At 46.8% G+C, this 27,550-nt stretch overlaps 1 protein-coding gene across 3 annotated transcripts in view; it reads left to right on the forward strand.

Moving 5' to 3' along the window:
* Window positions 1-27,550, forward strand: part of YPEL2 (yippee like 2) — a 64,965-nt gene that overhangs the window by 16,333 nt on the left and 21,082 nt on the right. For 2 of the 3 annotated variants that reach the window (XM_045070340.1, XM_013053644.2), the window contains exon 2: window positions 4,862-5,175. In XM_045070340.1, coding sequence (XP_044926275.1) covers window positions 5,059-5,175 — 117 coding nt within the window. In that variant the 5' untranslated portion in view covers window positions 4,862-5,058. Of the gene's footprint in view, window positions 1-4,467; window positions 4,729-4,861; window positions 5,176-27,550 lie in introns of all 3 variants that reach the window. The other variant, XM_004747269.3, reaches the window with a different exon arrangement.

The raw sequence follows: 27,550 nt of genomic DNA on the forward strand, positions 1-27,550 counted from the left end.
AGTGGCCATGCTCCCATGGGCCCTAAGGGAATACCAAGAGCATAGCATCTCTGATTTACACAACCCTAGAAGGTCTCTGTACCTCTTTTTCCCCTGAAATCCACCTTCTGCATTTCAGCCAGTATAAAAAGTGGATTTGACCATGACCACTGTCATGGCCTTCAGAAAGGCAATTTAGGGTGGTGGTTTAGAAGATGGGATCTAGAACCTTGATCAGGGATTTCAGATCTCAGTTTTATCCTACACAAGCTGTGTGACCTGGGGCAGTTTGATTTAACTTCTCCAGACCATACTTTCCTCATAAGAAAAGAAGAATAATAATAGCAACCTCCGAAGGCTCTGTGAGGACTAACTAAGCTAATACTCTGCACGGGCACCTGGCAGGTAGGAAGTGCACAGTCAGGTTCCAGGCATCTTACCACTGACAGCCAGCTGCCGTCGGCACCCGTGCATTGCTTCACACTCTTCTCTGCCCTCTCATACTCTGCACTCCGATTTTTTAAGATGATGTTAAGGGTCTGCCTTGTGTCAGGGACTGTCCTAAGTGCTCCAGTTTAGCAACCAAATTCTTCTTTTTTTTTTTTTTTGTAAAGATTTTATTTATTTATTTGACAGAAATCACAAGTAGATGGAGAGGCAGGTAGAGAGAGAGAGAGTGGGAAGCAGGCTCCCTGCTGAGCAGAGAGCCCAATGTGGGAACTCATCCCAAAACCCTGAGATCATGACCTGAGCCGAAGGCAGTGGGTTAACTCACTGAGCCACCCAGGCGTCCCAAGCAACCAAATTCTTTAAGTTCCGTCTAAGACACTACACTTTACACACACTTGCACAGTCTTGCTGATGCTGTGACCTCAGCCTGAGGCATCCTTCCTATCTCTCCTCACCAGGCCATTGCTTTATTTATTTGTTTATTTATTTATTGAAGATTTTTCACTTATTTGACAGAGACAGAGCAAGCAAGCACAAGTCGGGGGAGCCGCAGGCAGAGAGAGAGCGGGAGAAATAGGCTTCCCGCCCAGAGGGGAGTGCAACGCCCCAAGACCTTGGGATCATGACCTGAGCAGAAGGCAGATGCTAAATGACTGGGCCCCCCAGGCGTCCCCTTCCCCCATCTTCTCAGTTTCTGTGGCCCCTTGTGTCACATCCTCGTTCATCCAGTTCCTTCGTGGTTTACCTGGAGCATCCGTACTCCTACCCCTCCATCTTTGGGCCATGCAGACATTTCTGTTTTGAGTTTCAGCTGCCTTGGTGGCTCCCTTTGGAAGAGGCCTGTCAGGTGAGACGGCCAGGTTCGCTGTGTGCTGCCTGTGCTTTTGGCTCTCCGGGTGCAGTATCTGAGGCGTTTGTTTTTAATCATAATAGTTCACATCTTTTCTTTCCATGCTGATCAGCAGGAGCCAGCTGGGGGTGGTAGCAAATCTTCCTTTAATTTCCACTGTGATGGATTATTGCTTCACTTAAAATGGTGTTTAATTTGTACATGTGCCCTGAGGCTTTTAAACATGGAGCTCCTTTGACGATTGTTGGAAATCAATTTGGACTCCACAGTATGTTGGACTCCATGAGTTGGACTCATGGAGCCCCATGGAGCCTGTGGCCCCATTATAAGTACCGAAGTCCAAAAATCAGAATGTGGTGAGTTCTGCAGCCCCATACCAGTCATTTCTTCCTACAAAGAAAAAACTCAGGGGCACCTGGGTGACTCAGTTGATTAAGCATCTGACTTCAGGGCTCAGGTCATGATCTCAGGGTCTGCTCAGCAGGGAGCCTACTTGTCCCTCACCCTGCTCATGCTCTCTCACTCTCTTTTTTTTCTCTCTCTCTCAATAAATAATAAATAAATAAAAATCTTTTTTAAAAAAATAAATAAATAAATCCATCTATTTTACTTTCCTTCCTAACAATTGCCTCAAAGAAGCAGCTTTTAAAATTTTCCCTTAGGAAAGAAGACAGTAATAGGTGATTATTTTTGGGACCTCGCTGTCACCTCTTTCTTGTGACAGCCTGCTCTCTCTCTCCTCAGGCACAAGGACCCTCTCTTGATTAGGCTTCAGCTTGCTTTCTCCTGACTTCCTCTCATTGCTTCCAGCTTGCAAGATGCGCATTTCAACAAGCCACGTTTTCCTTTCTTCCTTCCTTCTCAGGGAAGGAGTCCTATTTTGGATGCTTATGAATTCCTGTGAGAGAGGGTAGGGAGCAGAATGACAGCAGAGTCCCATGCTGGCTGGCTAGGCACTATGAGGTTCCTCCAGCACCAAGCAGCCTGGGACGTTGCTTACGGGGTCAGTTCTTGTCTTCTAAGTTCAGAGCTATGGTGTGGGTTTGTATGTACAGTATGTATGTATAGTACAGACCATAAATGTTTGTTCTTCAGAAGGTAGCTTTGAACAAATTTTGGAATTCAGATTTGAAGCTGAGCATAACCATAAACCCCTGCCTGCAAACTTTTTTTTTTTTTCCTACAGAAGAGAAGTGAGAAAAGAAATAATTCTACTCTGGGGAAATGCATAATTTAGAAGCTGTCTGCATGTATAAGAAAACAGACTCTGTGGCTGCTCTGTAAACCCAGACTGGCAGCCAGGGCTCATGGTTTCCTTTTCTTCCTTCTTTGTTTTTATAACACGGATGGGACCCCTGCTCCGAGTGCTCCCCACTGGGCAGTGAGGGCTCTGGACTCAGAAGCTGGCCTGAGGCAAGCCTCTAGCTTGTTTCCCTGCCTGTTTTTTCCTATTTCTTACCCTGACCTACCACCCCTTCCTTTCCTGGAGATACTGCCCTTTCTGAGAGCAAAACAGCGGCTCTTGGAAAGTTCAAGGGTATTTCAGGAAATCTCAGACAGGGTACTTGTCTCTTTCTACCGCCTGTAACAACTCAACAGCCTCAACACCCAACACGATTGAGCTACCATGGGCTTACGTTTTGACCACGCTTCACCTTACCTACTATCAGAGGATGTCCAGGATGAGAAAGAGGGGCTCTAGATCCAAGGGGTCATGTGTCTGCCTTCCTCCTCTTCTGGCCAGTCCTAACTTCAATGCTGGGGAAACCCATTCTCCCCTCCATAGTCTCCCAAGACTATGTATCCAAGTATTTCTATAATGTTCAGTGTCACCTGATTTCACATCTTTAAAAATAGTGGTGGGTGGACCAAGCAGGGAAGACACTATGCCTGGGTCCTTGTAGGTCTGATTTCCTTCCGCAGTTGGGTGTCTTCATGTGTAATTGGTCACCCTGAATGGGCAGCCCTGCGTGGCTCAGGACTGCACAAGGGAAATGCGGGGTGAGAGTAGTGACCGCTGTTTTCCTTCAGCCTGGTGCTGGGCAGTGCTATTGGCCCCTCAGGAAGATGTACAGAGTCCCAGGGGTGTAGTGACTTTCAGTGGCTGCTGTGGTGGGAAGGATGTCAGGGAGGAGGACATCAGCCCTTTGGAAAGATTTAGTTAGTAAGGTTTAGAGGAAAAAGAGAACTATGATTTGCAGCTTTCTCTAAACATCCAGATGGATCCCAGACATAATCCCGCAAAGAAGATCTGATTTTGTTTGTCTTCCTCCCCCGTCTCTCTAAATAATTTTATCTTCAAAGTGTGGTGCAGGCATTAATTAACGCTGTGCCTCCCCTGGGAGGTAGGCAAGTGGGAACACCACCCCTTTCAGGGAAGCCCAAGGAATAGGCAGGTCCAGAAGCTTCGGGCAGGGGAGCCCGAGAGGCACAGTGTGCATTGGACCTTGGGACTTTCCCCTCAGACCTTTACTTGGACATAGCCCAGAAACCACCACTTTCTCAGTGTCCTTGGTTCCCAGTAGAATAGAATTGCTGAGGCAATGGCAGGAGAGATGTTTGGTGCTGTGGGATGACTAATGGAAACTTTGAGGGTTGAAGAGAAATTCTGGTAAAATTCACTGTCATTGTGAATTCTAGATGCAGGAGTCTGATTATGTCATTTGTTTCATTCATTTGCTTGCTTGCTTTTCAGACAAAAAAGTACTGAGCATCTATTTCTGGGCAAGGTATAGCAAAGGAAATCATTTTGCCTAAAAGAGCTGGCTAGCCATGAGGAACCCTACTGCTTGGGAGTTTGATCCTTTGTATCTTGCTTAGTCCCAAGCAGAGGGTGGTGTGGGGTTTGTTATCTCTGTAAATGGTGGGGTTTTTGTTGTTGTTGTTGTTTAAGATTTTATTTGATAGAGAGTGCGTGTGTGTGCGTGCGTGCAAGAGAGAGAGAACGGGGCAGAGGTAGAAGTGGACTTCCCGCTGAGCAGGCAGCTCAGTGCAGGGCTTGATCCCAGGACCCCGGGATCATGACCTGAGCTGAAGGCAGCTGCTTAACTGAATGAGCCACCCAGGTATCTGCTAGGTGGTGGTTTTAAGTAGTGGAAGACTACTGGTATCTGGAGGTGGATGAGAAATACATACATGACTGTTGATCCAGTGACTTTGTAGAGGTTAAACTTTCCCTTTTCATTTAGCCTTTATCTTGGTTGGCTCAGAAGAGGAGGCCACTTAAGAGTCCTCTCCTTGGAGCTACAGGTGGCACATCCTTAATCCTGGCCTCTTCTGTGGTTCCCTAAGAATGGTGATCATGCCAGTGTCTGAATGTTGGTGGAGGATACCTTGGGTGACTGCTGAGAAGAACCCTGGGTTGATACTGAACCTCCAACTCTGGACAAGCAGCAGCACTGAGATCCCCAGTAGTTCCTTTCTCATAATTGGGTGTCTTGACAATGATGGTAAGAAACAGAGAAGCGGTCATTTCTTCCTGTAAATGTTGCCCTCTCTCTTGGGTGGCAGTTGGACTTGACTTGCTTTGCAGGAAGCCCTGTTCCATCAGCTCATGGTATTCCCCTTATCTTGGCGTTGCAGGCTGCTGAGAACCAGCCCTCGACCTCTGCTTGAGGGTCCTTCCTCTGAAGACATCACCAGTGTGTGGAGCCTGCCCCACACCCACCCCCTGCCAAACCACGGCCTTTACCTGTGTCTTCCGGTGTTTCCCGTGCGACCCATCCTGTGGGAGTGCCTCGTGGGCCACTCCAGAGTTCACCCCACGCTCAGCGGCGCCAATGGTGAAGATGACAAGATCCAAGACTTTCCAGGCATATCTGCCCTCCTGCCACCGGACCTACAGCTGCATTCACTGCAGAGCCCACTTGGCCAATCATGATGAACTCATTTCCAAGGTACATTGCCCTGTAGGCCTTCTTTGCTCTCCTCTGGGTTGGGGGCACTTTGGCTCATAAGGTTGCATAGGCTTACGAGCTCTCCGGAAGAGCCCGAGATCCTTGTACTCGGTCTTTTGCACAGAGAGGGCTAACGTGTGTGGCTGTCTCACTCAGCTGAGAGATAACTCTGAGTTGGAGGGAGGATGTACTAGTTTAATTTGTAATTTTGAAAGTTAGATGTGATCCCTGTTGGAGGCTGGGGGGCTGGTAGCTTGCAGGCCGGAGGGGTAGGCGCTGAGCAGTGATTGGAACCTCTTGCTTGGCTGGCTTAGCTCAAGGTGGCGGGTGAACGCCATGTAGAGTGTTGCTTGCCTGGAAAGAGAAGTCCGGGAAAGGTGGTCAGGGCAGGATACCTCGTAGGAGGAGCTTCTTAGATGAGATGAGAGGATATTGCCTTCCAAGCTCCCAGGGAAGGTTATAACACTGCTGAGCTACTAAAACGGGTGGCCTTTGGGGAGGACCAAAAGTGGCTTGGTAAAGAGCTGACCCACTCACTGGCCTCAGGGATCTTTAGGGCTTTTGCATGAGGTAAAATATGGAGTGACAGTTGATCATAATCAGAAGAAAGAACGGAACCTTATTTTTCCTGAAACACTTTAGCAGCTCCTTCCTAAAGTTGGATTGGGGGATTGTTAACCAATAAACCCAATATCCCAGTTGTGCAATCCAGGAACTGGCTCCTTCAGGCAGCATTTTCAGGGGAGTTCCCTCTCTCCTAGCTCTGAATTCCCATGGGAGGAGAAATGGGTTTTAACTAGGATGCATGAAAAGGAGAAAGATCATGGGGACCTCTTCCCCTTAAAGAGCATCCTTTCTCAGAACATGGACTCATGCCATTAAGATTAAAAAAAAACAAACCAACCTTTCTACATATCCAGACTCCGTTAAAAAAAAAAAAATAGTGTTCTTGATCTGTTAGTAAAGGTGGCATTGCTTTCCCTGCCTCTAGCTTGTTAGTCCCAGCCACAGAGGGATGAAGGATCAGTAGTTCTAGAACAGTACTGTCCACCTGGCTGATTTGACAGGAAGTGAAGGAGGCAGCTTGAACAGCCATGTCTGTGGTTGTGGGGCTTCTCAAATCAGGTCTGAGGACAGAAGTCCTTCTAGGCCTGTCCCAAGATCTAGGGTTACCACAGAGCTTGAACCCTGGAGCCCTCAGAGTCTTGGCCTCTGGCCTACTTTCACTTCCCTAGGCTTCCGCTAATTCTCCTTTATGCCATTTATGTTCCAGCCAGCCTGTAGCTTTCTCCATCAGCAGACTCACCTTGTCTCAGATTCCTCTTGAATCTTTTGGGAAACCCTCAAGTCTGGAATTTTGGATGTGGGGAGGCAGTGTCAGTGAGGGAAGAGAGGAGTCCGTCCCCTTTGCTTTGGAAGGGGGCTTGCAGACTTGGAGGGGAAATGTGAGCTGTCCTGTTTCTCAAAATCTCCAGAGAAAATGGAAGCCAAGACATCTTTTTAATACCAGGAAGAAGTGCATATGTGTCATAAGAAATTGAGGTAACAATAAAATGGATCCTAGCACCTTCTAGGTCCTAAAAACTGCTACTTGACACTTTATAAATGTTATCTCACTTAACCCGCATAAGAAGACTTTAAGGTAGGTGATGTTAATCATATTTTCTGGATGGAGAAGTTGAGACTCAGAGAGGCTGTCCAAGAATGCAAATTGGAGGTTCAAAGAGGAGAAAGCAGTTTCTTTGAGTGTGTTCAATCCAGATGGGCTTCTGGAAGAGGTGGTATTGAGCTGGGTCTTGTAAGACAGACAGAGGGAACATGTGGAGATGGTCGTGGTCTTTCAGCATTGATGTTTGAAGCCTGGTATTCAGGGCCCTGGACAGTCTGGCCTTTTTGAGTGAGGTTTCTTGCCAGTTCCTTGCTTTATGTTCCAACCACTTGGAACTCACCAACATCCCTGAATATGCAGATGGGGGTATTTCAGGCATATGTGCCTCAGCCAACAGCAGCCCTTTTCCTTCACCTCTTTCCTCTCCCCCAGGAGCTTTTCTACATCCTCTTTGACCCGAGACCACATCTCCTAGTTTTGTATCTTTCTGGTCGGGAACCTGACCCATGGCCAAGAGCTCACGAAATGATCAAATAGATCCGGGTGGGGCATGAGCCTTGGGAGAAGACAAGTGATGAGCAGAAGAGTCTTTCTTGGCCTCTTGTCCTCCTCCCTGCCCATTTTGGGGCAGAAAGGCTCATTCACAAGTCCAGGCCAAAGTCAGCACAGGCTTCAGTTTCATGGGCTACAACCAGTGCACAGATGGGGTGCATTAGAGCTTGATGATTTAAAGAGTTGGGTTAAATGCCTGGCTGTGGGGAGGGAATGAGGGAACTGTGGCTGGCGCTGCACAAAGATTCCTTTATTTCACTCCACAGCCACCCCCGGCGTTAAATAATCTATAGATTCTTAGGCAGGTCCGCTTAATGGAAACATCATTCCTCCAGCCCCCTCCTTGGAAAATGGGCCTTTCTTTTCATTTTGCTTCTCTCTTCCATTTAAGAAAGTTCAGGGAGAGAATGTTTCTCCTGTTCTCCCCTCTTGACATAATCTCCTATGCGGTTTCACAATCTGCCCAGTGGGAGTTAGGAGCTGAGAAGCAGATAACTGGAGCAGCAGTGTAATTAAATGATACTTTGTACTTGTGATAGAGCCTTTCATCTGGAAGCCTGACATTCCCTTGTTTGGTTTAAAAAAAAAAAGGTTGGTGGGGGGCGGGGTCTGACTTCATTATGGAGAAGGCAACACAAAGGTCCAGAGAACTAAAGCTCTGAGTATGTGGCTGGTAGAGAACTGGGTACAGGATTGAGACTTGGGACTCCCATGGAAATGTGTAGTTGTAATGTTTTGAACAATTAGGGTCTCTACTGATGTGGCGGAAAGAATCCGCCACCAGCCTTTCTGCCTTTCCCAGCTTGCTGTAAACCCCCAGGGGCCTCAATCCCTGGAATCAACTGTCCAAACTCCGAGTCTCAGCCTCTCACTAATAAGATGAGTAAAGTAATATTCGCTGCTGTGAGTAATGCCTAGTAGCTGGCACTTAATGTATGCTCACTGTGTGCTGTCCCCATGACAGTCCTGTGAGGTAGGCATACCTTATTTGAAGGTAGGGTGAGGAGGGTTACCTCACTGGGTTGTTATGAGACTGGATGAGATCATGGGTGTGTGTGGGTGGTTGGCATATCACAAAGCTCCTATACAAATAGAAAGTCCCTTTGCTTCTTTTGGTTTTGCTGTTCAAAGGCGGTTTGGGGGTGTTAGAGGGATTATTCTTGCCTGATACCAAGCAAATTTAGTCTAGCCAAGATAGTTTGACTTCAGAACTTGGAGTCCAGGAGTTGGATTTCTCAAAAGGCCGTAGAAGCAAAGTTGTGTGTGTCTGCTCAAAGGTAATAGGGCATTTCCTCTGTAGGATGGGGGTAAGGGGCCTCTTTGAATTGATGACAGAGCTATCTAGGGAATGTGCTGAGATATCCTGCATTTTCTTTCTTAGGAGGTGTTGTGGTCTCAGTGTTGGAGTGTTTGCAGGCGGAGGTACTCGAAGTTGGCACGAGGAATTGCTCACATTGTTGTTTCTCGCTTAATGGTGCAAGCCCCATTATAAAAATATACTTTGGTTATAAAATAATAATAGTTTCAATTGGAACAACTAGTTGCCCCAAGCGAGAACAATCTATTGCTCATTTCAGTGGAAACTAGCTGTCATGAAAAACTGGATCTTCACAAAGCTTTTCCGCGACAATTTTCTGTCTGTAAGCCTTCCTTTGCCTCCCCGCGGCTGACCCATCACCCTTTGATGGCTTTGTGGAATAGGCTGTTGGGGAATGGTGAATTGGATTAATCTCTCATGAGCTCACTTTGGGGATGGTGGCCTCATTCCAAGACACGATTTGCTCTCGTGTTCTGGGGCCCTGGAGGGATGGTGTTGTACGAGGCTCTGGAGTGGGTGACCAGTCCAGGGGGAAGGCCGAAATCTTTTCTTCACCATCCAGAGCTATGTAAATTATCACTATGTCAGATCTTCGGGTCAGATTATCTCCTGGTGACAAATACAAAATTCCCAGAATTGCAGGTCATTTAGCCCAGCCTCTCTTCATGAGAAAATAGGCCATGGGCAGCTCAGCCACTGGCCTGAGGTTCCACCGCCTCAGAGCCAGACCTTTCCATCGCATACCCCTCGGTTGTGCTCTGTGGGAGGGGCTCCGGCTGTTTTCAACCACTGGGCCTCCTTCTGAGGCTGGGAGCTTTTAGGAGGCTGGTTCTTTTTCGTTCCCTGTTGGGCTCCATTGGGCTTACAGTAGTAGCATTTTGGTTTTCCCTGCCTGCCTAGATAGATGTAAGATGGAGCATTGCTCTGAGAGAAGTAGCAAGGAGGAAGATGTTCTGAAGCTGCGTATCGGTCTCTTGGCTACCGAGAGGCCCCCTCTTGCCTGCCATTTCCCACTCTGAGGCTGCTGCTGCTGCTTCGAAGATTTTATTTATTTATTAATTTGAGAGACAGAGTGAGCGGGTGAGTGAGAGAGCGCACAAGCTGGAGGAGGGGTAGAGGGAGAGGGAGAAACAGGATCCCCACCCAGCGGAGAGCCCAGTGTGGGACTCAGTTCCAGGGCTGTGGGATCGTGACCCAAGCCGAAGGCAGCTGCTTAATGACTGAGCTACCCAGGCACCCTCTGCCACCCCCGGCTTCCGAGCACTAGTGCTCCACATCAGTGATTCTCAAAAAGACTTGTACCCCTAACATAGTGGCTTGAAGGTAGTGGACACGGAGGGGTGCTGGTATGGAGGTACAGAGACCTGTTCTGTCCTCTCCAGTCTACTTACTGGGGGTGCGTTTCTCTTAATTCACACCATCCACCAGCTTGTCTTTAATGTATAATAAATATCCTGGAAAATTGATGCAAAAAATAAATACAGGAATAGAATTTCTAAAAAGCCACTCATTACTTCTTCTTTAAGTGTCTTGAAAGTGTTACAGTGAGGTTTGGATTGTATGTAGCCACCTTGATGATGGGTGTGTCACATTAAGCAGAATTAATTCACGGAGACTATGGACGAGAAGATGTGGCTCTTTTTTTTTTTTAGATTTTATTTATTTATTTGACAGAGAGAGATCACAAGTAGGCAGAGAGGCAGGCAGAGAGAGAGAGAGGAGGAAGCAGGCTCCCTGCTGAGCAGAGAGCCCGATGCGGAACTCGATCCCAGGACCCTGAGATCATGACCTGAGCTGAAGGCAGCGGCTTAACCCACTGAGCCACCCAGGCGCCCCGAAGATGTGGCTCTTGAAGATCGTCCTGAGCTTTCCTGACTTTCAAAATAAAGTTGAATTCTAATTTTATGAATTAAGAGGTTTTTGGTATTCAGTGGATATGTGACAATGATTTTTACAAAAACTATAATTCAATAAAATTAGTATTTCTTTTGAATTCCTAGGAGGAAGAAAAACTAGATTGTATATAAACCTATAATTATCTTTATCATAAAAAGTGAAAATTTTGTTTCTAAAATAGTAGGACCTATGATTGTACCAGAGTGACTGATGGGTTTTAAGAAAAATGACATTGAGAACAACTATGCTGGTAGGACCCACACCACAGTGGGCACCTTTGCTTCTTTTGCAGTGTTCGTAAAACGTCATTGAATGTTTGTTGGTTTCCTACAGAGCATTTCTGCATTTCTGAGGTATAGCAAAGGCAAAAGTGATAAATTATGAAAGAGTTCCAAAGTAAGCCAATAAGCCCCATTAACACATTCAGTCATTTTTGTTGTTGTTGTTGTTTTTAAAGCCCCAACATGGGGCTTGAACTCTGGACCCTGTGAGCAAGACCTGAGCTGATATCAAGAGTCTGGACACTTAACTGACTGATCCACCCACGTGCCCTTATATTCAATCAATCTAGCTTTTGTAAACAAACAAACAAACATATCAAACCTAAAATTACTGACTTCTTTTTCCCAAATATCTGACCTTTGAAAGCCCTGATCTTCTTTTTTAAAAATTATTTATTTTTTTTTATTTGACAGAGATCACAAGTAGGCAGAGAGAGAGAGAGGAGAAAACAGGCTCCCCTCAGAGCAGAGAGCCTAATGTGGGACTCGATCCCAGGACTCTGAGATCATGACCTGCGCCAAAGGCAGAGGCTTTAACCCACTGAGCCACCCAGGAGCCCCCAAAGCCTTGATCTTCTAATGAAGTGTTATTTCTGGAGGAGGGCAAAAGGGTTATCTGTTGGTCCCTTGGGAAGGGGTGACAGGTGAACCAAATCTATACAGAAAATCTGCAAACCAAAAGGATATGGTTAGATGACTGTGTTCCTTGGTGAAAAGAAACCATTTGGAGCTCCTAAGATGTAATATCTTACGCTATCTTCTCTCCATGGGGATAGAGATTGAATTGCTTCAGGATGAGATAAGCCATAAATTAGGCTGGGATAATTAGTATAGCATGATAGTTCGAACATGCGACCACCTTAACTGAATCTCTGAGGCCTCTGGCATGTGTGGGTAATGGCAGTGGGCACTGTGCCTAGACTTGTTTTGTTTCATTGGCTCTGTTCTGTCATTGCACATATACTAAATATGTACTCGTGTGTGTGTGTGTGTGTATAGCACTCTAGGAGGTATTAGAATATTACCCTCAAAGAACTTGGACTCTAGCTGGGAGATAATAGGTTCATAAGTCATCTCTTCTTGAAGTTTGTGTTTCACCTTATGTTTATCTTATCACAGTGTAACAGTGCATGTCTCCATTAGCTTGTGAACTGCTTGAGGAGATAATTGTGATACCATCTTTGTTTCTCTAGCACTCCGCACAGCTCCGAAAGACTGCTGTAGATTTTCAGTGAGTATACGAGTGAATGACTGTTAGTACTATAAACTGGAGAGACAGACCTAGAGGATCTTAACTAGGGGTCCATGGACTGGCTTCAAGGGATCCTTGAAATTACATGTTTAATTCTGTGTGTAGTCTGCTTTTCATGGGAGGGTTCCATAGCTGCCTTCAGGTTCTTGAAAGGTTGATCAAAACCTTAAGACTCATCTGTCTAGAAGTTGTGAAACTCTGGGAGGACTTGGTAGAAGTGACTTTGAGATGTGCCTGGGAACGGAGACAAGAACGGAGACACGTGGAAATAGATGGGGAGGGGCCGGTAAAAAGAACAGCAGGAATAACGAAGTGAAGGCAGGAAGCATGTGGGGAACGGCCCATTCTTTTAGGTTAGATACTGAGGAGCTGTGTGAAAACAGATCGAAGGAGTAGGTTGAAGCCAGATTGTTGGAAGAATAGAAGTCCTGACGTTCTCCGGCTGGCAGTTGGGTATGGCTGAAATTTCTGAGCACATAATGCCACCACCAGAGAGCTTTGCTGTGACATGGCAGACGTTGTCATGGTGTGGTCGGCAAACTGCTGGAGAGAGACTGGAGAGGGAGGAACCATTCAGTGTGTGCGCGTCGCGGTGGCTTGTAGGTGTTTGGGGGGCACATGGTTGTGGTTCAGCGAAGATTCGTTGAGCATTACTTGAGGAAGAAATACAGGCATTATAGGGCTTTAAAAAAATTCCTGTCATTTGTAATTATGAATAAGAACAGTTGAGCTCAGGAGGTCGCAGTCTTTGGATGGGAGGCCGACCTATCCCATAGTCGTGCCTGCTCCCTGTGGAAATGAATGATGTAGGCACAAGTAGAATTGCTCACCCATTTATTATCAGAGGAGCTGCTAGGGACCAAGTCTGGTGAATCATCTGTGTTTTTTGCTGCAGACTGCAGGCAGCTGGAACATGAATCTGCTCAAATGCGATCCTTTCTATGTGGTTGCTTTAAATACCAAAAGGAAATGTTGACTTGAGCTATGAGGCGTACCCTGAAAATTAACTCTGTGGTTTGCAGATGCCTGTAAGGTTCCAATCATAAGATTGGTTTATACATTAGTGTTTTGGCATTCAGTAAGGATGCTGATGATTGCAAGCTTGTGTACTTACTCAAAATCCAAAGATACGCTTTTCAACAGAGTGTCTTCTCTGGGAAACATGTACTAGGTGCAGGACCCTCCCCCTACGTTTTTATTTGAGCACTGGCACTCGGCCTGTCTCTGGGATGGTAAAGCTGTGCCATTGCTGGTCTGGCTCTTTTGTTTTGGGGGCCTGAACAGAATCCAGCGTCATATTCTGATAGTTCAGTTCAATAATACTCTTTATTTCAAACAACATACCAGGCTCTGTGCCAGGTGCCAGGGATAGGGAGATGACGTCACCATGATTCCTGTACTTAGCCTGTTAACTTCAGGATGCATGGGAATGTGAGGCTCACTGTGGAGGGCAGGAGAATGTTTGCAGATGTGGTTGGGTACCAACCTGAAAAAACACAGGATGAGAAATGTACGTTGCTGCCTACTGTTTCTTGAACATCTGTGTGGTAGGGATTCCTTTTTACTCCATCACTTAACTTTACAAGATCCCTTCAAGGTGGGAATTAAGTGACTTGCCTGAGGTTATAGGTTACCAAGAAGCTGTGTGGAGTACAGATCTAGACAGGTCTATGTCCTCTTTACAGTAGCTTGACAGTCATATCTAGGTAGCTCCTTTTGGTATCAACTATTTTCTTTTTTTTAAGATTTATTTATTTTTTTAAGATTTTATTTATTTATTTGACAGAGATCATAAGTTGGCAGAAAGGCAGGCAGAGAGAGAGGGGGAAGCAGGCTCCCCGCTGAACAGAGAGCCCGATGCGGGGCTCGATCCCAGGACCCGGGGATCATGACCTGAGCTGAAGGCAGAGGCTTAACCCACTGAGCCACCCAGGCGTCATATTTATTTATTTTTTAAAAGAGCAAGTGAACGCACACACACAGCAGAGGGAGGGGCAGAAGGAGAGGAAGAAAGAGAATCCAAGTAGACTGCACTGAGCACAGAGCCTGATATGAGACCCAAGCAGAAACCAAGAGAGTCAGACTTAACCACCTTGCCCCCCAGGCTTTCCACCATCAAACATTTTCTGATCTCTCAGTAGTTTTGGTGGTAAATCCTATCCTATCTTCTTTCCTATCGTTTCCTTGACTGAAGAGTTCTCCTTTCTTTCTTTTTATTCACTTTCTACCCATTCCTAAAGAATAGTTTAAATATTTTCTAGGACGTCTTGTTGGACTATGGGATTTTCTCCCTCTGTTGAACTCCTAGGGAAGTTTACTGCCTGGTTGTTCATTTTGGCAATTAATAATGACTGTCTTATAATAATATGGTTTGTGTTATTGTGGTTACATGCACTTTTTGACATAATTGTCTTGCTTCCTACTAAGATTCTAAATGACCTGGAGTCAAAGACTACAGAACGTTAGAGCTTGAGGGGCCTTTGAACCTGGATTTTCTACCTCAGGTCCTCATTTTACAGATTAGGAAACCAAAGCGCAGAGAACCTCTTGACTCTGTATTTTGCCACGTCCTCTCTGCCAAACCACCTACTGCCTTGCACGTAACTGATGCTTGTAAATGCTAGAGGCAGGCCTGGAGGAGAGGGCCAGTTGGGGCAGAATGAAAGCATCAAGGCTGTATGATCTTGGCCAAGACCATTCTTTTCGGCTTTCCTTTTTTCTTCAGCCCTCCAAAGGAGGCATGAGCTCAGACTGTCGTTCAGGCTAGTGTCCGTCCACCTCTCCCATCTCCTGCTTCTAATAGAGCAGCGGCCAATGATACACGGCAACATAGTTTAGCAGATAACAGTGGCATCTCAGAGCCAGACAACCTGGGTTCAAACCCTGACTTCTGCATTTAGTAGTTACGCAAGGTGAGTCACCTCTCTGTGTCTTAATGCCCTTTTTAGAAAAATGGAAGTAATAGTAATACTAGATACCTATAAGGTTTTTGAGGACATTACTTGAGGTCGTCAATATATGGTACTTCTCACAGTGTCTGACATGATAGGAAATACTCCATAAAGGTTGGTAGTTGTTACCTATGAATATATTCATTGAGCAAAACCAGAGTGGCAAACATGCTGACGCCCTAACTGTCCTGGTGTATTGGCTCCTTTTTTTTCCCTGAGTCTCAGCTATTGCCCTTCAGCTACCCAGGATCATCAAATCTCTGGTTCCTTGTAATTCTGAAGGGACCAGCAGGTCTCTGGAGATAATGAAATAATCGTAGTAGCCTCCACTCTCTGGACAGTGATGGGGTTGAGCTTCCCCACAAGCAGCCTTGAGGCCGCTTTAGAATTTAAATGGAAAATCTGTCCCTGCTCAGTTCCCTTCTGGTCTGTCACGTGGTGATTTTTCCTCCGCCCCCCAGAGCCAGCAGTCGGAGACCTCACTGCTATAACAGCAACCCAGGCAGCCTTGGGCGTTGGCGCCACAGCCAGAGAGTCGGTGGTCAGTTTGGTTCACCGTGTGATGCTTCCTAGTGGGCATGGAGCAGAGGTTCTTTTGAAAGAAGCCATTTTCATTATTTTTAAAAAAACAAAGCTGGAAAAGAATCTCTGATACCTTTGTTTCCAAAGCCTTCAGTCAGCTCCTTCGGGGAGGGTTTGACCTGGTGACCCAGAGTATTGTCTCTGGGGTCAGGGCTGCCAAGCCAAGGAGTACTGTAGCTCTGGGCTTCCCTCCCCTCCCGTGCCTATTGCTAGTGGCTGGGCTGTGACTCAGGAGCAGAGGGGGTAGGAGAGGAAGAGAGGAGGAGATGGCTCCGCCAGCTGCTGCTAAAAACAACAACATCTCATCAGTCCGTGAACTCTATCCCCTCCAGACCACAGTGATGTCAAGAACAGGTGGCACTGACTCTCCCCTCCCCCATGGCCCCTAACACCTTTAGGTCTTTGAAAGGACAGTTGATATTGTCGAAAGGAACATGATCTATCTTTGGGGGACCAGGAAACTCCTTTTTCTCCGTTAGGGCTGGTCTCATCAGTAGCATCTGCTGTAACTTGCGCTCTCCCAACAGACGCACGGGGGGTCAGAAACCTTATTCCTTGCCAAAACAAAAGATCCCAGAATGAAACCTCCCGCACTAGACCCTATGGTTCTGCATTTTGTGAACTCCTCTTGTGTGTTAGATATTGGGGAACACAGTGGCAAACAGGTGTATGCTCTGCCCTCACCCAACTTGTGTCCAGTACCCTTTGGTCACTGGAAAGCCCATCATCTGAAGAAGCAGCTGGCGATAGAAGTGGGGATCCCTATCCTGAACCTGCTCCCCAGGGCTGTCCGAGGCAGCTGAGAAGCCGACATTTCCATAGTGCTTTCCGTCCAGTTTGCCTGATTTTCATGAGCTTCCCACCGGTGCACAGCTCTTCCCCCGACTGTCCCAGTCATCCACTGCAGTGTCAGCTTGGGCTACCCCAGTCTAGTAGAAGTGCCAGGTAGGCTCTTGAAGTTCAAGGTGGCCAGTGAATTAGACCTGCTGTTCTCTGATGTGGCTTTGAAGGAATGTCTGTTCTCAGGAACAGACCTCTAACCCTTGGGTGGTGGTTGCTTTATTTACTTCTGAAAGCTGCACGCTTTTACCCTCAGCCCCTCCCCTCTAGACGTAGAATGTTCCAAATGACAGGCTCTGGAGAGCCCTTTCAGGTTCAGCCCTCAGACAGATTTCACCCAGGCGACCGAAGGAGAGAGGAAGCAGGAGAAACTCCATTTACGGGACCTCCGTCAGCTTCAAGGCCCGGTATTTCCTGATCCCTGCTTCAGCAGGAGAAAGAAAAAGCAAAGTATATATCTGTGGGGGAGGAAAGCTCCTCCCTGTCTGTCTCCTTCTCTGTAAAAACAACAGGCCAGTCTGCCCTGGGCACTGTGGGGGCAGGTGCTGGGTAAATACACGAGGAAGGAAAGCCGATAAGATAAGGTCTGACAAATCTAGGTCACCGGGCTGCTGCCAGGCACCTGTGTGACTGGTCACCTTGAAACTGACAGGAGGGAGGATGGACTTGGGTTCCGGGGCACAGATGGATTCACGTCCCAGGCCTTTGTTTGTGTCTTTATTTAATAAACCCTTGTTGAGCACTCCTATATCCCAGGCTACGTGTTAGGTGTTTCAGGCCTCTGTGTGTCTCTGTCGGGCAAAAATCTCCTCCCAGATCCCAGGCCTGTAACCAGTGCTAAAAAAAGAAATGACATCATGCAAAAGCCAGTTGGTCCACTCACTTGCAGAGTGGGGGCAGCCAGTCTCTTGCTGGGAGAGGGGGCTCTTTGGAGTCTTCCATCCCTCTGCCTTCAGCTAAATCGGGGGTCGGCAAACTTTTCTGTGAAGGCCGGATAGTAAATATTTTAGTCTTTGCTGGCCATATGGTCTCAACCACCCAACTCAGCAGCCGTTGAGACATAAACAAACTGGCATGGCTGTGTTCCAGTTAAATGCTTATGAAACAGGTGAGAGGCTCAGTTGGGCCCTTGTGCATTATTTGCTGATTCCTAGGCTACAGAACAGGAATGAGTGTTGGGGAAAGGGGTTATGTGATTTCAGGAGGATTCTAAAACCATCACGGTGGCTACAGGTGGTCCAGATGCTGTAGGAGCCGGTGCACTGCGCCCATTGAGTAGCCCCCACTTGACACTCTGGTGTCATTCAGCTGCTCAGGCCAGACTTCAGCCTCAGCCCCAGGTTCCCACCAAAGTTACAAGGTGACTAAGCCGGACAGTGCACATAGTTTCACAGTCTCATCACCCTCATGGGAAAACTGTGTGGGGCCCCACAGATGGAGAGTCTGTGGCATCATTTTAAAAGCCCTGAATGAAGGGTTAAGCCACCTCTGCTCTAGGCCTGGCTCTGCCACAAACTCTTCAGCCTGGCATCAAGTAAGTCCTGTTACCTCTCTGACCATTCAGCACTTGTGGAGTTCTGCTGCATGAGGTGCTGGGGAAACAGCAGTGGACACATGAAAATGTTTGCCCTTAAGGAGCTTATGATCTAGTGGGGAAGGCAGACAGATAAATTTTTTTTAAAGATTTTATTTATTTATTTGACAGACAGAGATCACAAGTAGACAGAGAGGCAGACAGAGAGAGGAAGGGAAGCAGGCTCCCAGCTGAGAGCAGAGAGCCTGCTTCCCTGGGATCATGACCTGCACCGAAGGCAGAGGCTTTAACCCACTGAGCCACCCAGGCGCCCCTAGATAAATTATTATAAGTGAAACACCATCTATAGTGAAACACCAGCTTTGAGGAGGCGATTATTCACTGTGCTATGGGGGCAAGGAGCAGGATGAATTTTTTCTAAGTGAATGAGAAAAGGAAGGGGGTTCATTCTGATGAGAGGCAGAGAAATAGCCTAGCAGAGATCAAGTGTAAGGAGAGGCTGAGAAGGGGAAGCAGGAGGTCAGCAGGGGTGCATCGCACAAGGCCCAGAAGGCCCAGCTAAGAATTTAGATTCAGTTTTGTATGCTGTGGGGAGCCACGAAAAGCACTTCGGGCAAGGGAGTGATAGCATTTGATTGAGATTGGACTAGAACGTTATATATAGCATGGCCTAGTTCATAAAATCAACTTACCCACCTTCTGGAAACTGTATATCCATGAGCTTTGTTTAGACATGAAGGTTGATACTGTATCCAGTTCATAAATGCTGAGACTTAAACTTGTGCTGTAATTCATAGGCAGGTTCATTTCCTCCCTGGTGATGCCTTCACTTAAGCAGCAGCCAGATAAAGCATTAGTGGACACCAAGCTCCCATAACTCTGAGAATAGGGCCTTTCACAGTTCTCTGGTTTGCTGGAGCATGTGTTCCCTTTTGCGTGACCCTCTTGGCTAGCTGCTTGAAGCTCACTGAGTCATCATGAGGTGGCAGTTGCAACCCCACATTTATGAGTTTTTCTATTACGTTCAAGTGAGAACTGAGTTGCAGAACTCAAAAGGCTTTTGGTGGAGTCATGGGGGTTGGGAACAGGGGAGAGTGAAGGGGAGAGACAGATGTTAGCCTACGCCTGAGGGTGGTGGAAACTGGCCTGAGCAAACAGGGATTCTTGGGCGCAGATTCCCAGATCTGACAGCACATCAGAATAACCTGGGATGAAAAGGCCAATAATCGACCTACCTCTAGAAATTCCCATTCAGTAGGTCTGGATGTGACTGGGAACAAAAGCCCTGCCTAGGGCAAGGAAACCATCACTTTGAACACCAGATTTAAGGACGCACCCACTCTCAGGGCTGTCCAAGTGTAGGGGCAGTGCCTCCAACCAAAGGCCTCCTTAAAAATGCTGTGCCAGCTTTCTGGCTTGCCTCCCCCCAGTCCCAGCCTCCTCAGCACTTTGAAAGTAGCCAGGGCTTACTGTCTACCTTCTAGCCCTTTGGCACAAAGGGCATTTTTGTCTTGTTTTGTTTTGTTTTGTTTTAAAGATTTTATTTATTTATTCGACACAGAGAGATCACAAGTAGGCAGAGAGGCAGGCAGAGAGAGAGGAGGAGGAAGCAGGCTCCCTGCTGAGCAGAGAGCCTGATGTGGGACTCGATCCCAGACCCTGAGATCATGACCTGAGCCGAAGGCAGCGGCTTAACCCACTGAACCACCCAGGCGCCCCATTGTCTTGTTTTGTTTTTAAGATTTATTTATTTGAGAGAGAGGGTGCGCACAAGGTGGGGTGGGGAGGGGGTAGAGGGAGAGACTCTCAAGCAGACTCCCTGCCAAGCACTGAACCGACCCCCTAAGTGGGTCACTGAGCCACCCGAGCACCCCACAAAGTGTGGTTTTGACTAACATTTGTTTGAAAAAGGAAAGTTCTTCGGAGACTATCTTCTAATAGTGGTGGTAATAGTCATCATTTTACGGAGTGCTAACAAAATACCATTAGCACAGTGCTGGGCACTGTTTCTGTGGCTCGCATCTTTTGTCTCAGACTGACCCAGGGAGAGATGTACTCCGACTGTGACCATTTTGGGATGAGGAAAGCAAGGCTTAGCCACATTGAATTGTTCGAGGGTACCAAGTTAGGAAATGGCAGAACCAGAATTGGAATTCAAGAGTGACTCTGAGTTCATACCTAAGAATTTCTTGATCTAAATTTGCCGAGAAGCTTAGCCCAGCCTACTCTCTCGGTACTTCTGAGGCTGTATGCCTGGCTCTGAATCTCCAGGTAACCCCCTATTCCTGGGGTCTCGAACTTACACCCACACAGCACTCAGTCGTCTCTTGGGTTGGTTGGTTTGTTTGTTTTTCAAGATTTTATTTATTTATTTGCCAGAGAGAGAGTGCGCTCATAATTAGGGGGAGCAGCAGACAGAGGGAGAAGCAGGCTCCCCGCTGAGCAAGGAGCCAATGTGGGACTTGATCCCAGGACCCCGAGCTCATGACCTGAGTGGAAGGCAGATGCTTAACCGACTGAGCCAGCCAGGTGCCCGGGTTTGCTTGTTTGTTTGTTAGTTTGTTTTTTAATAGAGCCATGGCCTGTGGGAAGGGATGGAGAAAGAGCTTAGGTGATTCTCAGCAGGGGTGGAAGTAGAGTTATTCTTTGTTAAGCTGTTTACTAATTAGCTCCTTTTGCTCCTGAAACCAGAAAGAAGAGGAACTCAAGAGTCAGCAGGGCTCAGAAGCCCTAATTAATTTGTGGTCCAACTGGGTCAGGGAGAGTGACCCTGTGCAGTGCCCCCCCCCCCCCCCCGCAGGGACATGTGGTCTCCAGCTCACTAGAGTAGAGCTCCACACCACTGAGGGGAGAATTCCACCCTGGGAGAGAGATCTCCTGTGAAACACTTGTCTGCCTATCAGTCCCTTCCTCCCTGACCCTCTGGCTGGGCTCCTGCTGGTGTTAAGTTGCCCCAAATACTCAGTCTCTTATTTCACATTGTCAGGCAAAGATCCCACAGCCAAGGTGCCCTTTCGGCTTAGCTTTCCCATTGGCTGCTCTCTGACAGATAAGCTCCTAAGAGGAGAGAAGAGGGAGGGTGGAGAGGTGGGTAAAACCTGGAACAGACCCTTTTGTCCCTTTGTCATGCAACATAATGGGTCCTGCTGCTCCCAAGGACTGTGTTTGATGGGGCAGGCCCGGAGTGGCAGCCAGCCATCCATCCCATGCCTTTTATTGGTAGATGGGACTTGGCTGAGGCATAATTGTACATGTGCTCAGACTTTACTGTAGAGTGGAAATAGGAGGCTGAAAGTTTTTAAGTGTCAAGAGACAAGGAAACTCTCTGTTGGATGTGTGGGCTGGGAGAAGAGAATGCCGGGACTCCTGAGCCAGGCTCTTGTTTCTGCATAATCTGCCACAGCCGTGCCTGACTCCCTGTCCAGACTTTTGCAGGGATGTTTCATTCCTTGGGCTGGCTGGAACTGAGACATGAGTGCTGCTACTAGTCAGGAGGGGGATGAAGCCAGCGGACAAAATGTTCCTGGGCCTGGATGACCAGCCACAACACAGACTGAGTCCCTGGGAACTGAGAGGAGAAACCTTTACTCTTTGGTTAGCCAACCCATTATCTTTTTTTCTTTTTTCTTAAAAATTTTTTAGTTAGTTAGTTAGTTTGTTTGTTTATTTATTTATTTGACAGAGATCACAAGTAGGCAAAGAGGCAGGCAGAGAGAGAGAGAGAAGGAAGCAGGCTTCCCGTTGAGCAGAGAGCCCGATGTGGGCCTCGATCCCAGGACCCTGAGACCATGACCTGAGCCAAAGGTAGAGTCTCAACCCACTGAGCCACCCAGGTGCCCCTGCCAACCCGTATCTTGAGTAAACAGATAAGTTACTGCCACATGAGCTGGTTTTAATTTACCTTTTTGAAGAGGTGGATGCACTTGAAATAAAAATGAGCAGGAAGTTTGCACAGTTAGCTTTGCCCGGCCCACTGCTCTGGGGAATGAACATGTACTCCCAGATTTACACACATCTTCTCTCCTCCCTGTCCTCTGCAGTCAGAACAAATCACTGAAATCCAGGTATAGGGATTGTTGTGTTATGTGGAGTTAGTTGATATTTCAGGCAGGAAATTTCCTCAAGACGAGGTCCTCAACTGTGGCCTCCAAACACAGCCTTGCAAGTCGATACCAGCACACTAGAACCCAGGAACTGGGCATGGATGGATAAGCTAGTGTTGAGTATCCAGAGACTGTTTTAAAATGTGTACAGAAAGGTAGCAATTAAATGTTTGTCTTGGAATAAGCCTGGCCTCTGCATTCTCTCAGGAGCCCTCGCCTAGGGAAGATGATTAAAAATAGATCTGAGTAGCACTTCCTGCTTGGCAGATGGCTGATAGCAAATGCTAGGGCTTGCAGCTGACCTTTCCTTTCTGAAATCTGCTCCGTGTTTCCATGATGCTAATTGAGTCCCTCTCTAGACCTAATCAAAGAGCTGGCTGCAAAAAAACAAGGTTTGCTGTCCTGGCTGGGCTCAAAGTTCATGGAGCAACTTGAAAGTGCTGGAATTTGCATGGAAACACCCACTCTGTGGTCCAACTGGCTGGTCCTTGTTTAAAAACTAAAAGTTCTGCTTTCAAATTTGCTGCCTGTTGCTGTTAAGGATCCCACACCATCTCCACCCCCATCAGTAGGGAAAAATTAGTGGAAGGGGGAGTGGTAAGAATGCCTTGTGTAAGATGTGTGCACAATAGACAATGCTTACACTCAGCCAAAAGAGAGGCAGGGATTTCTGGAGACTTAGCTTCCAGGATAGGTTTTGTCCCCATCAGCTGTTGTCTTTCCTCACTTATAAAAAAACACAGATAATACTTGAGACAATGCCCTGAGGTGATAGCAAACTATGGAAGACCCAAGGTATAGTTGCAAACATCTAGGGACCTTTGCTGAGTTCTCGTGGAGTTACTAGCCTCTCCTAGGAAGGAGATGGGGATGTAGATGGGTCTTGCTGAGACTAGGGTAAGTGCTCTTATCTCTTCAGTGGGAAAGACCTCTGCTCTGTCAGCAACCATAGAGTGTTCTCATCCTCTGCAGTTCCGCATGTGTTCCCCAAAACTCCTTTCACACCCATAATGTGTCACAATGATATGCATTGTTTGATACATATTTTGTGTATTTTAAACTTTTAAAAAGATTTTATGTATTTATTTGACAGAGAGAGATCACAAGCAGGCAGAGACGCAGGCAGAGAGAAGGTGGAAGCAGGCTTCATGCTGAGCAGAGAGCCCGGTGTGGGGCTCGATCCCAGGACCCTGAGATCATGACCAGAGCTGAAGGTGGACGCTTAACCAACTGAGCCACCCAGGCACCCTTTCCCCCTCTTTTTAAATCATAGACTACATTCATGTGACACAAAACTGTTTTGTTCGGAAAATGATTTTCCAGTGCCTGATATTTCACAATCTGCCTGGGGCTTTAGTGTTGGCCAGGGAAGAAGGTTGAGCACCAGAAAATGTGAAAAGGATTAAGTCTCTGTCTTGAAGATGAGAGTCCTAAAATAGGAATTGTCGGATAAGATAGGCCAGCTGATGAACAGAAAAGACTTTTTATGCAGATAAACAGGAAGTTCAAAAACACAAGAGAAGAAGTCTAACTCTGAGTCACAAATGATCGTTTAATGTGTGAGGCGTTCACTCTCTTGAGAACGTGGACTCACAGAATGTTCATCCTCGGAAAAGACCTTACTCAACCCCCTCATTTCACAGATGATGCAACTCCCAGTTCAGAGGATCAGAGATCTGCCCAAGGACATCATGTTGTTGGAGGCAGACGAGCTAACCTTGTCTGGCAGGGGTGGGAGTGAGTGAGCTAGTTATTCTGACCCAGTCATGTTCTGTTTCTAGAAGGAGTACCTTGAATTACCAGTGCCCAGCTTTTGCACTTTGGCAAGCACCTTATCCGCATTTATATGCTCCTGTCTCTTTCATAAAAGCCTTTTGGCTGTGATTTCCTTAAGCCCCACCATGGCCCTTTTAAATAACATTGTCTCATCCTTCATTACTATTTCTTATAACTGGACTCCTAAGCCCAGTCCCTTGGGTGAGGGTGGTGGTATAGGATATAGGGGGTAGGTGTAGATGTGTGCGATTCTGCCTGCTGGAGGAAAGCCCTATGCTGGACAGCTGCCACAGTGGGGAGCAACACTTAGTTAGCCTGCTTTTGCATATACAACCCAAAGTCAATTGTGTAAGGCCCCGTGCTATGCTTAGCATTTCCAGGAGAGCAGAGTGTTGAAGGTGTTTAGAGAACACCTAATAGGAAGTGAAAAATGAGTTTTAGAAGATAGTGGTAAACTTGGTAAGGGTACAGCCACGCCACATACAGAAATTAGAAGGAAGTGGTGGAAGAGTGCCGCCATTTATGAAACCCTGTTCCGTGCTATTTCCTTGACTTTCTGTAAGGTGGGTGTTGCAGTCCCATTTGGCAGAGGAAGAACTCAAGGCCAGAGGTGAGTTTCCACAAGAGCACATGGTAGAGGAAGTGCCACAGCTGGGAATTGTATCTAGTTCATACAACTATCTAATTCTTCCATCATACCAAGCTCCTAACCCCGGGGAAGTTCAGCCGGTACAAGGAAACCTTGATGTGAATTCTAAAGCTGTCATTCAAAGTGTTATTTGGCACCAGAGAATATAAAGATGGGGCTTTCAGGAAGCTCTCAGGAGACAGAGTTCAGCTCATACAACGAACTTTGGTAGAGTCAGAACAACTGGAAGTAGGATGGGCCTCCTGGGGAGGTAGCGAGTACCTTATCCCTGGAAGAGGTTTGGTAGAAATGTGGGTAAGAGCCATGTGTCAGATGAATGGCTGATCTTTGAAGATCCTTCAAGTCCCAATGGTCTATGAAATTAAAACTGGACAGAGTCATGGGTATGATTTGTTTTGTTTTGTTTTGAGATCCTCTGCTGTACCCAAATTGGAGTCTACTGCATGAGATTCCTGAAAACTCCAATTAGTTAAGTCTGTCTTTTTTAGCTCACTTTTCTGGGTTCTCTTGCTCATTGCCATGACATCCAGGTGCCAAAGAAGGGGCTTCTTTGCCTTTAATCCTTTTTTCCCCACAGGTTGTGAAAAGAGAATCATTTATTCAGAAGTGAGCTGGGAAGGCTGTTTGCAGGCTGGGTTGCGGAGAACATTCCTTTGGTGGTCTTCAGTCAGCCTTAAGCATTGTAGGTTTACAAATTTAATTTTACCTCTCCACTCAAGAGTGGCCAAGCTCTGGTGAAGCCGTTCACCTAGCACAACTCACAGGAATTTAATAGGTAGACCAGAATTCATTAATTTACAGTGAAACAGATAATCCCGAAAGCTCAGACTGTGTGTTGTCTTCCTTGAAGGTAAACCCACTTGAGCGAGAGAATTAAATTTAGGCAGTTGCTAAGTAAATACGGAATCAGAGCAGAGGAAGCTGAATAGCCTGAGAGACTGTCATCAATTCTGACAGCTTGATCCATTCTTCTTTATCAGAGAGACAGGTTTTCCAGGTGAACATGCTCTAGAAAAATCTTGGAACTTGGAGTCAAAAGCTATAGATTTATGTTCTGACCTTGACTTAATAAGCTATATGAAATGGGAAGGTCATCCAAACAGCTCTGGGTTTCAGTTTTCTCTGTTGTGTTCGAGATTGAATCACCTATTGTATGGGAAAGGGCTTTGTATACTGATGCCCTATATGCATGTCAGCATTAGTCTAATTGTGTTAGGCTCCTTTCTTTTAGGAAGTCCCTTGGACAATAGCCTTGGTGTCCTATCTTCATTCTCCCCTATACTAGTCTGTGGGTTTTGCCCCCGACATGAGATATCTTTTGTGGTGTAAGGACATCCCCAGCTGCCAGTGTCCAGAAGTGTGGATTGAAACAGAAATCCAAGAAATTGGTATTTGTCCTTCTTGGGTATATTAACTTGCATTATCTATTTTAGCAGCTCATAGTGAATTATTTTCAAGAGGCTGAGGGTTTTGAGAGAAATTCGAGTTCCATTATTTTAGCCCCCTTGAAATTTTAGTTTTATATTTGAACTGAACTGCAAAGGGCCCCAGTATTTATCACTTGGCTACCATTGCATTCTGATTCTACTGCCTCTACTCTCTTAACTCAGAAGCCAGTCTCCATGGTCCAGTCTCCTAGTGAGGGTCACGAGGTATCAGCTTTCTTCTATGGAGGGTGGGACTTCTCTGATGACAGGAGTCCCCTGCTCTTGATCATTCTGAAGAATGCATGTTTTTTGGGCCTTGTGTATGGAGAGCAAGGAGCGAATGCAGGATGTTGAGTGGGCAGCATCTGTTTTCCCACTGGCTACATGTTTATGTTGGCATCTGCTGTCCTAACCCTTTGCCACAAACTAGGGAGTCTTATCTGCTCTTAGTTCAACAGAGAACAAGCCCACGGCCCCAAACCACATCTGAAGTTCTTAGAACAGCTGGGAGAGGTGTGGGAGAGGAGCTGTGGGGCTCTGTGGCTGTTGGGGGTTTGGAAGAGAGTCTGGGGAGGCTCTGGCAAGACAGCCCACCCTTTCCAGAGTAGTCCTGCCTCTCTTATTTTAAATCCAGATGCCCATGGTGGTGAAAGGAAACAGACATTTATTAAGTGCTGTTTCATGAGCCACACACTGTGCTTTATGTACAGGCATTCGTTGAACACAACATCCCTTTAGAACAGGGCGTTATGGAGTAGGCTTTAGCTTTCTCCCTTTTTTTAGATGGGGCCCTGAGGCTGAGAAAGATGCAGTGACTTGCTCAAGGCTGCACAGCTTGCTCCAAAGCCTGCATCCTTTGCAGTGAACATCCGGCAGACATCAAGAGGGAGCAGACTTTGCAGGCTCTTTCTCTAGTCCGTTCTCAGTTTCCCTTCCATTTCTCTGTAGTCTGTGTCCATCCCTAAAAGCAGCCTGTTTCAGGCAGGTCAACAGGAAGGTGAATTTGAATGGTCTGACCGTTAAGTGACTTAGATCCCAGAATATCCCCCTTTAAGCAATAAATTGTGGCGCCCGGACTGCTCAGCACCTTTTGTTTTTGCCGTTCAGTCCTTGCATCATTTGCATCATGTATGCTCCCATGCCCTTGGAATTTTATGACTCCACACAGCAGATATTTCCTCCTTGAGAGCCAGTGCCTTCTCCGCCCCTCTCTCCATCTGTTGAGTGAATGTGAGGGTGAACTGAGACCTACCAGAGCTCAAAGCCAGGGGAAAAGGGCTGTAGGAGGCCATACTTCTGCCCCTAGGCAGCCCACATGGCTTCCCAGCTCATCTCAAGGTTTCTAGACAGATATGTAAAAGCTTTTTGTAATCCATAAGCACATACAAATGGTTTTGATCTTTCCTAGTGACTCGTGTCCTCGTGTGGAAGTCCTACAGAGTCAGGAAATTCTTCCCTTATAATTAACCCAAGTCTCTTATTTCCATTTATGTCCATTTCCTTCTCCTCTTATGGCAGAGAAAATGGAAGAAATCCCCTTTAGTCTTCTATTCCTCTTAGCTAAAGGCTTACTGGCTCTAAGTTGTAATTCTGCACTTGGGTTCT

The sequence above is a fragment of the Mustela putorius genome, unplaced genomic scaffold, assembly GCF_011764305.1.
Source record: "Mustela putorius furo isolate JIRA1106 unplaced genomic scaffold, ASM1176430v1.1 tig00003962_pilon_pilon_pilon, whole genome shotgun sequence".
In the NCBI taxonomy this organism is placed as follows: domain Eukaryota; kingdom Metazoa; phylum Chordata; class Mammalia; order Carnivora; family Mustelidae; genus Mustela; species Mustela putorius.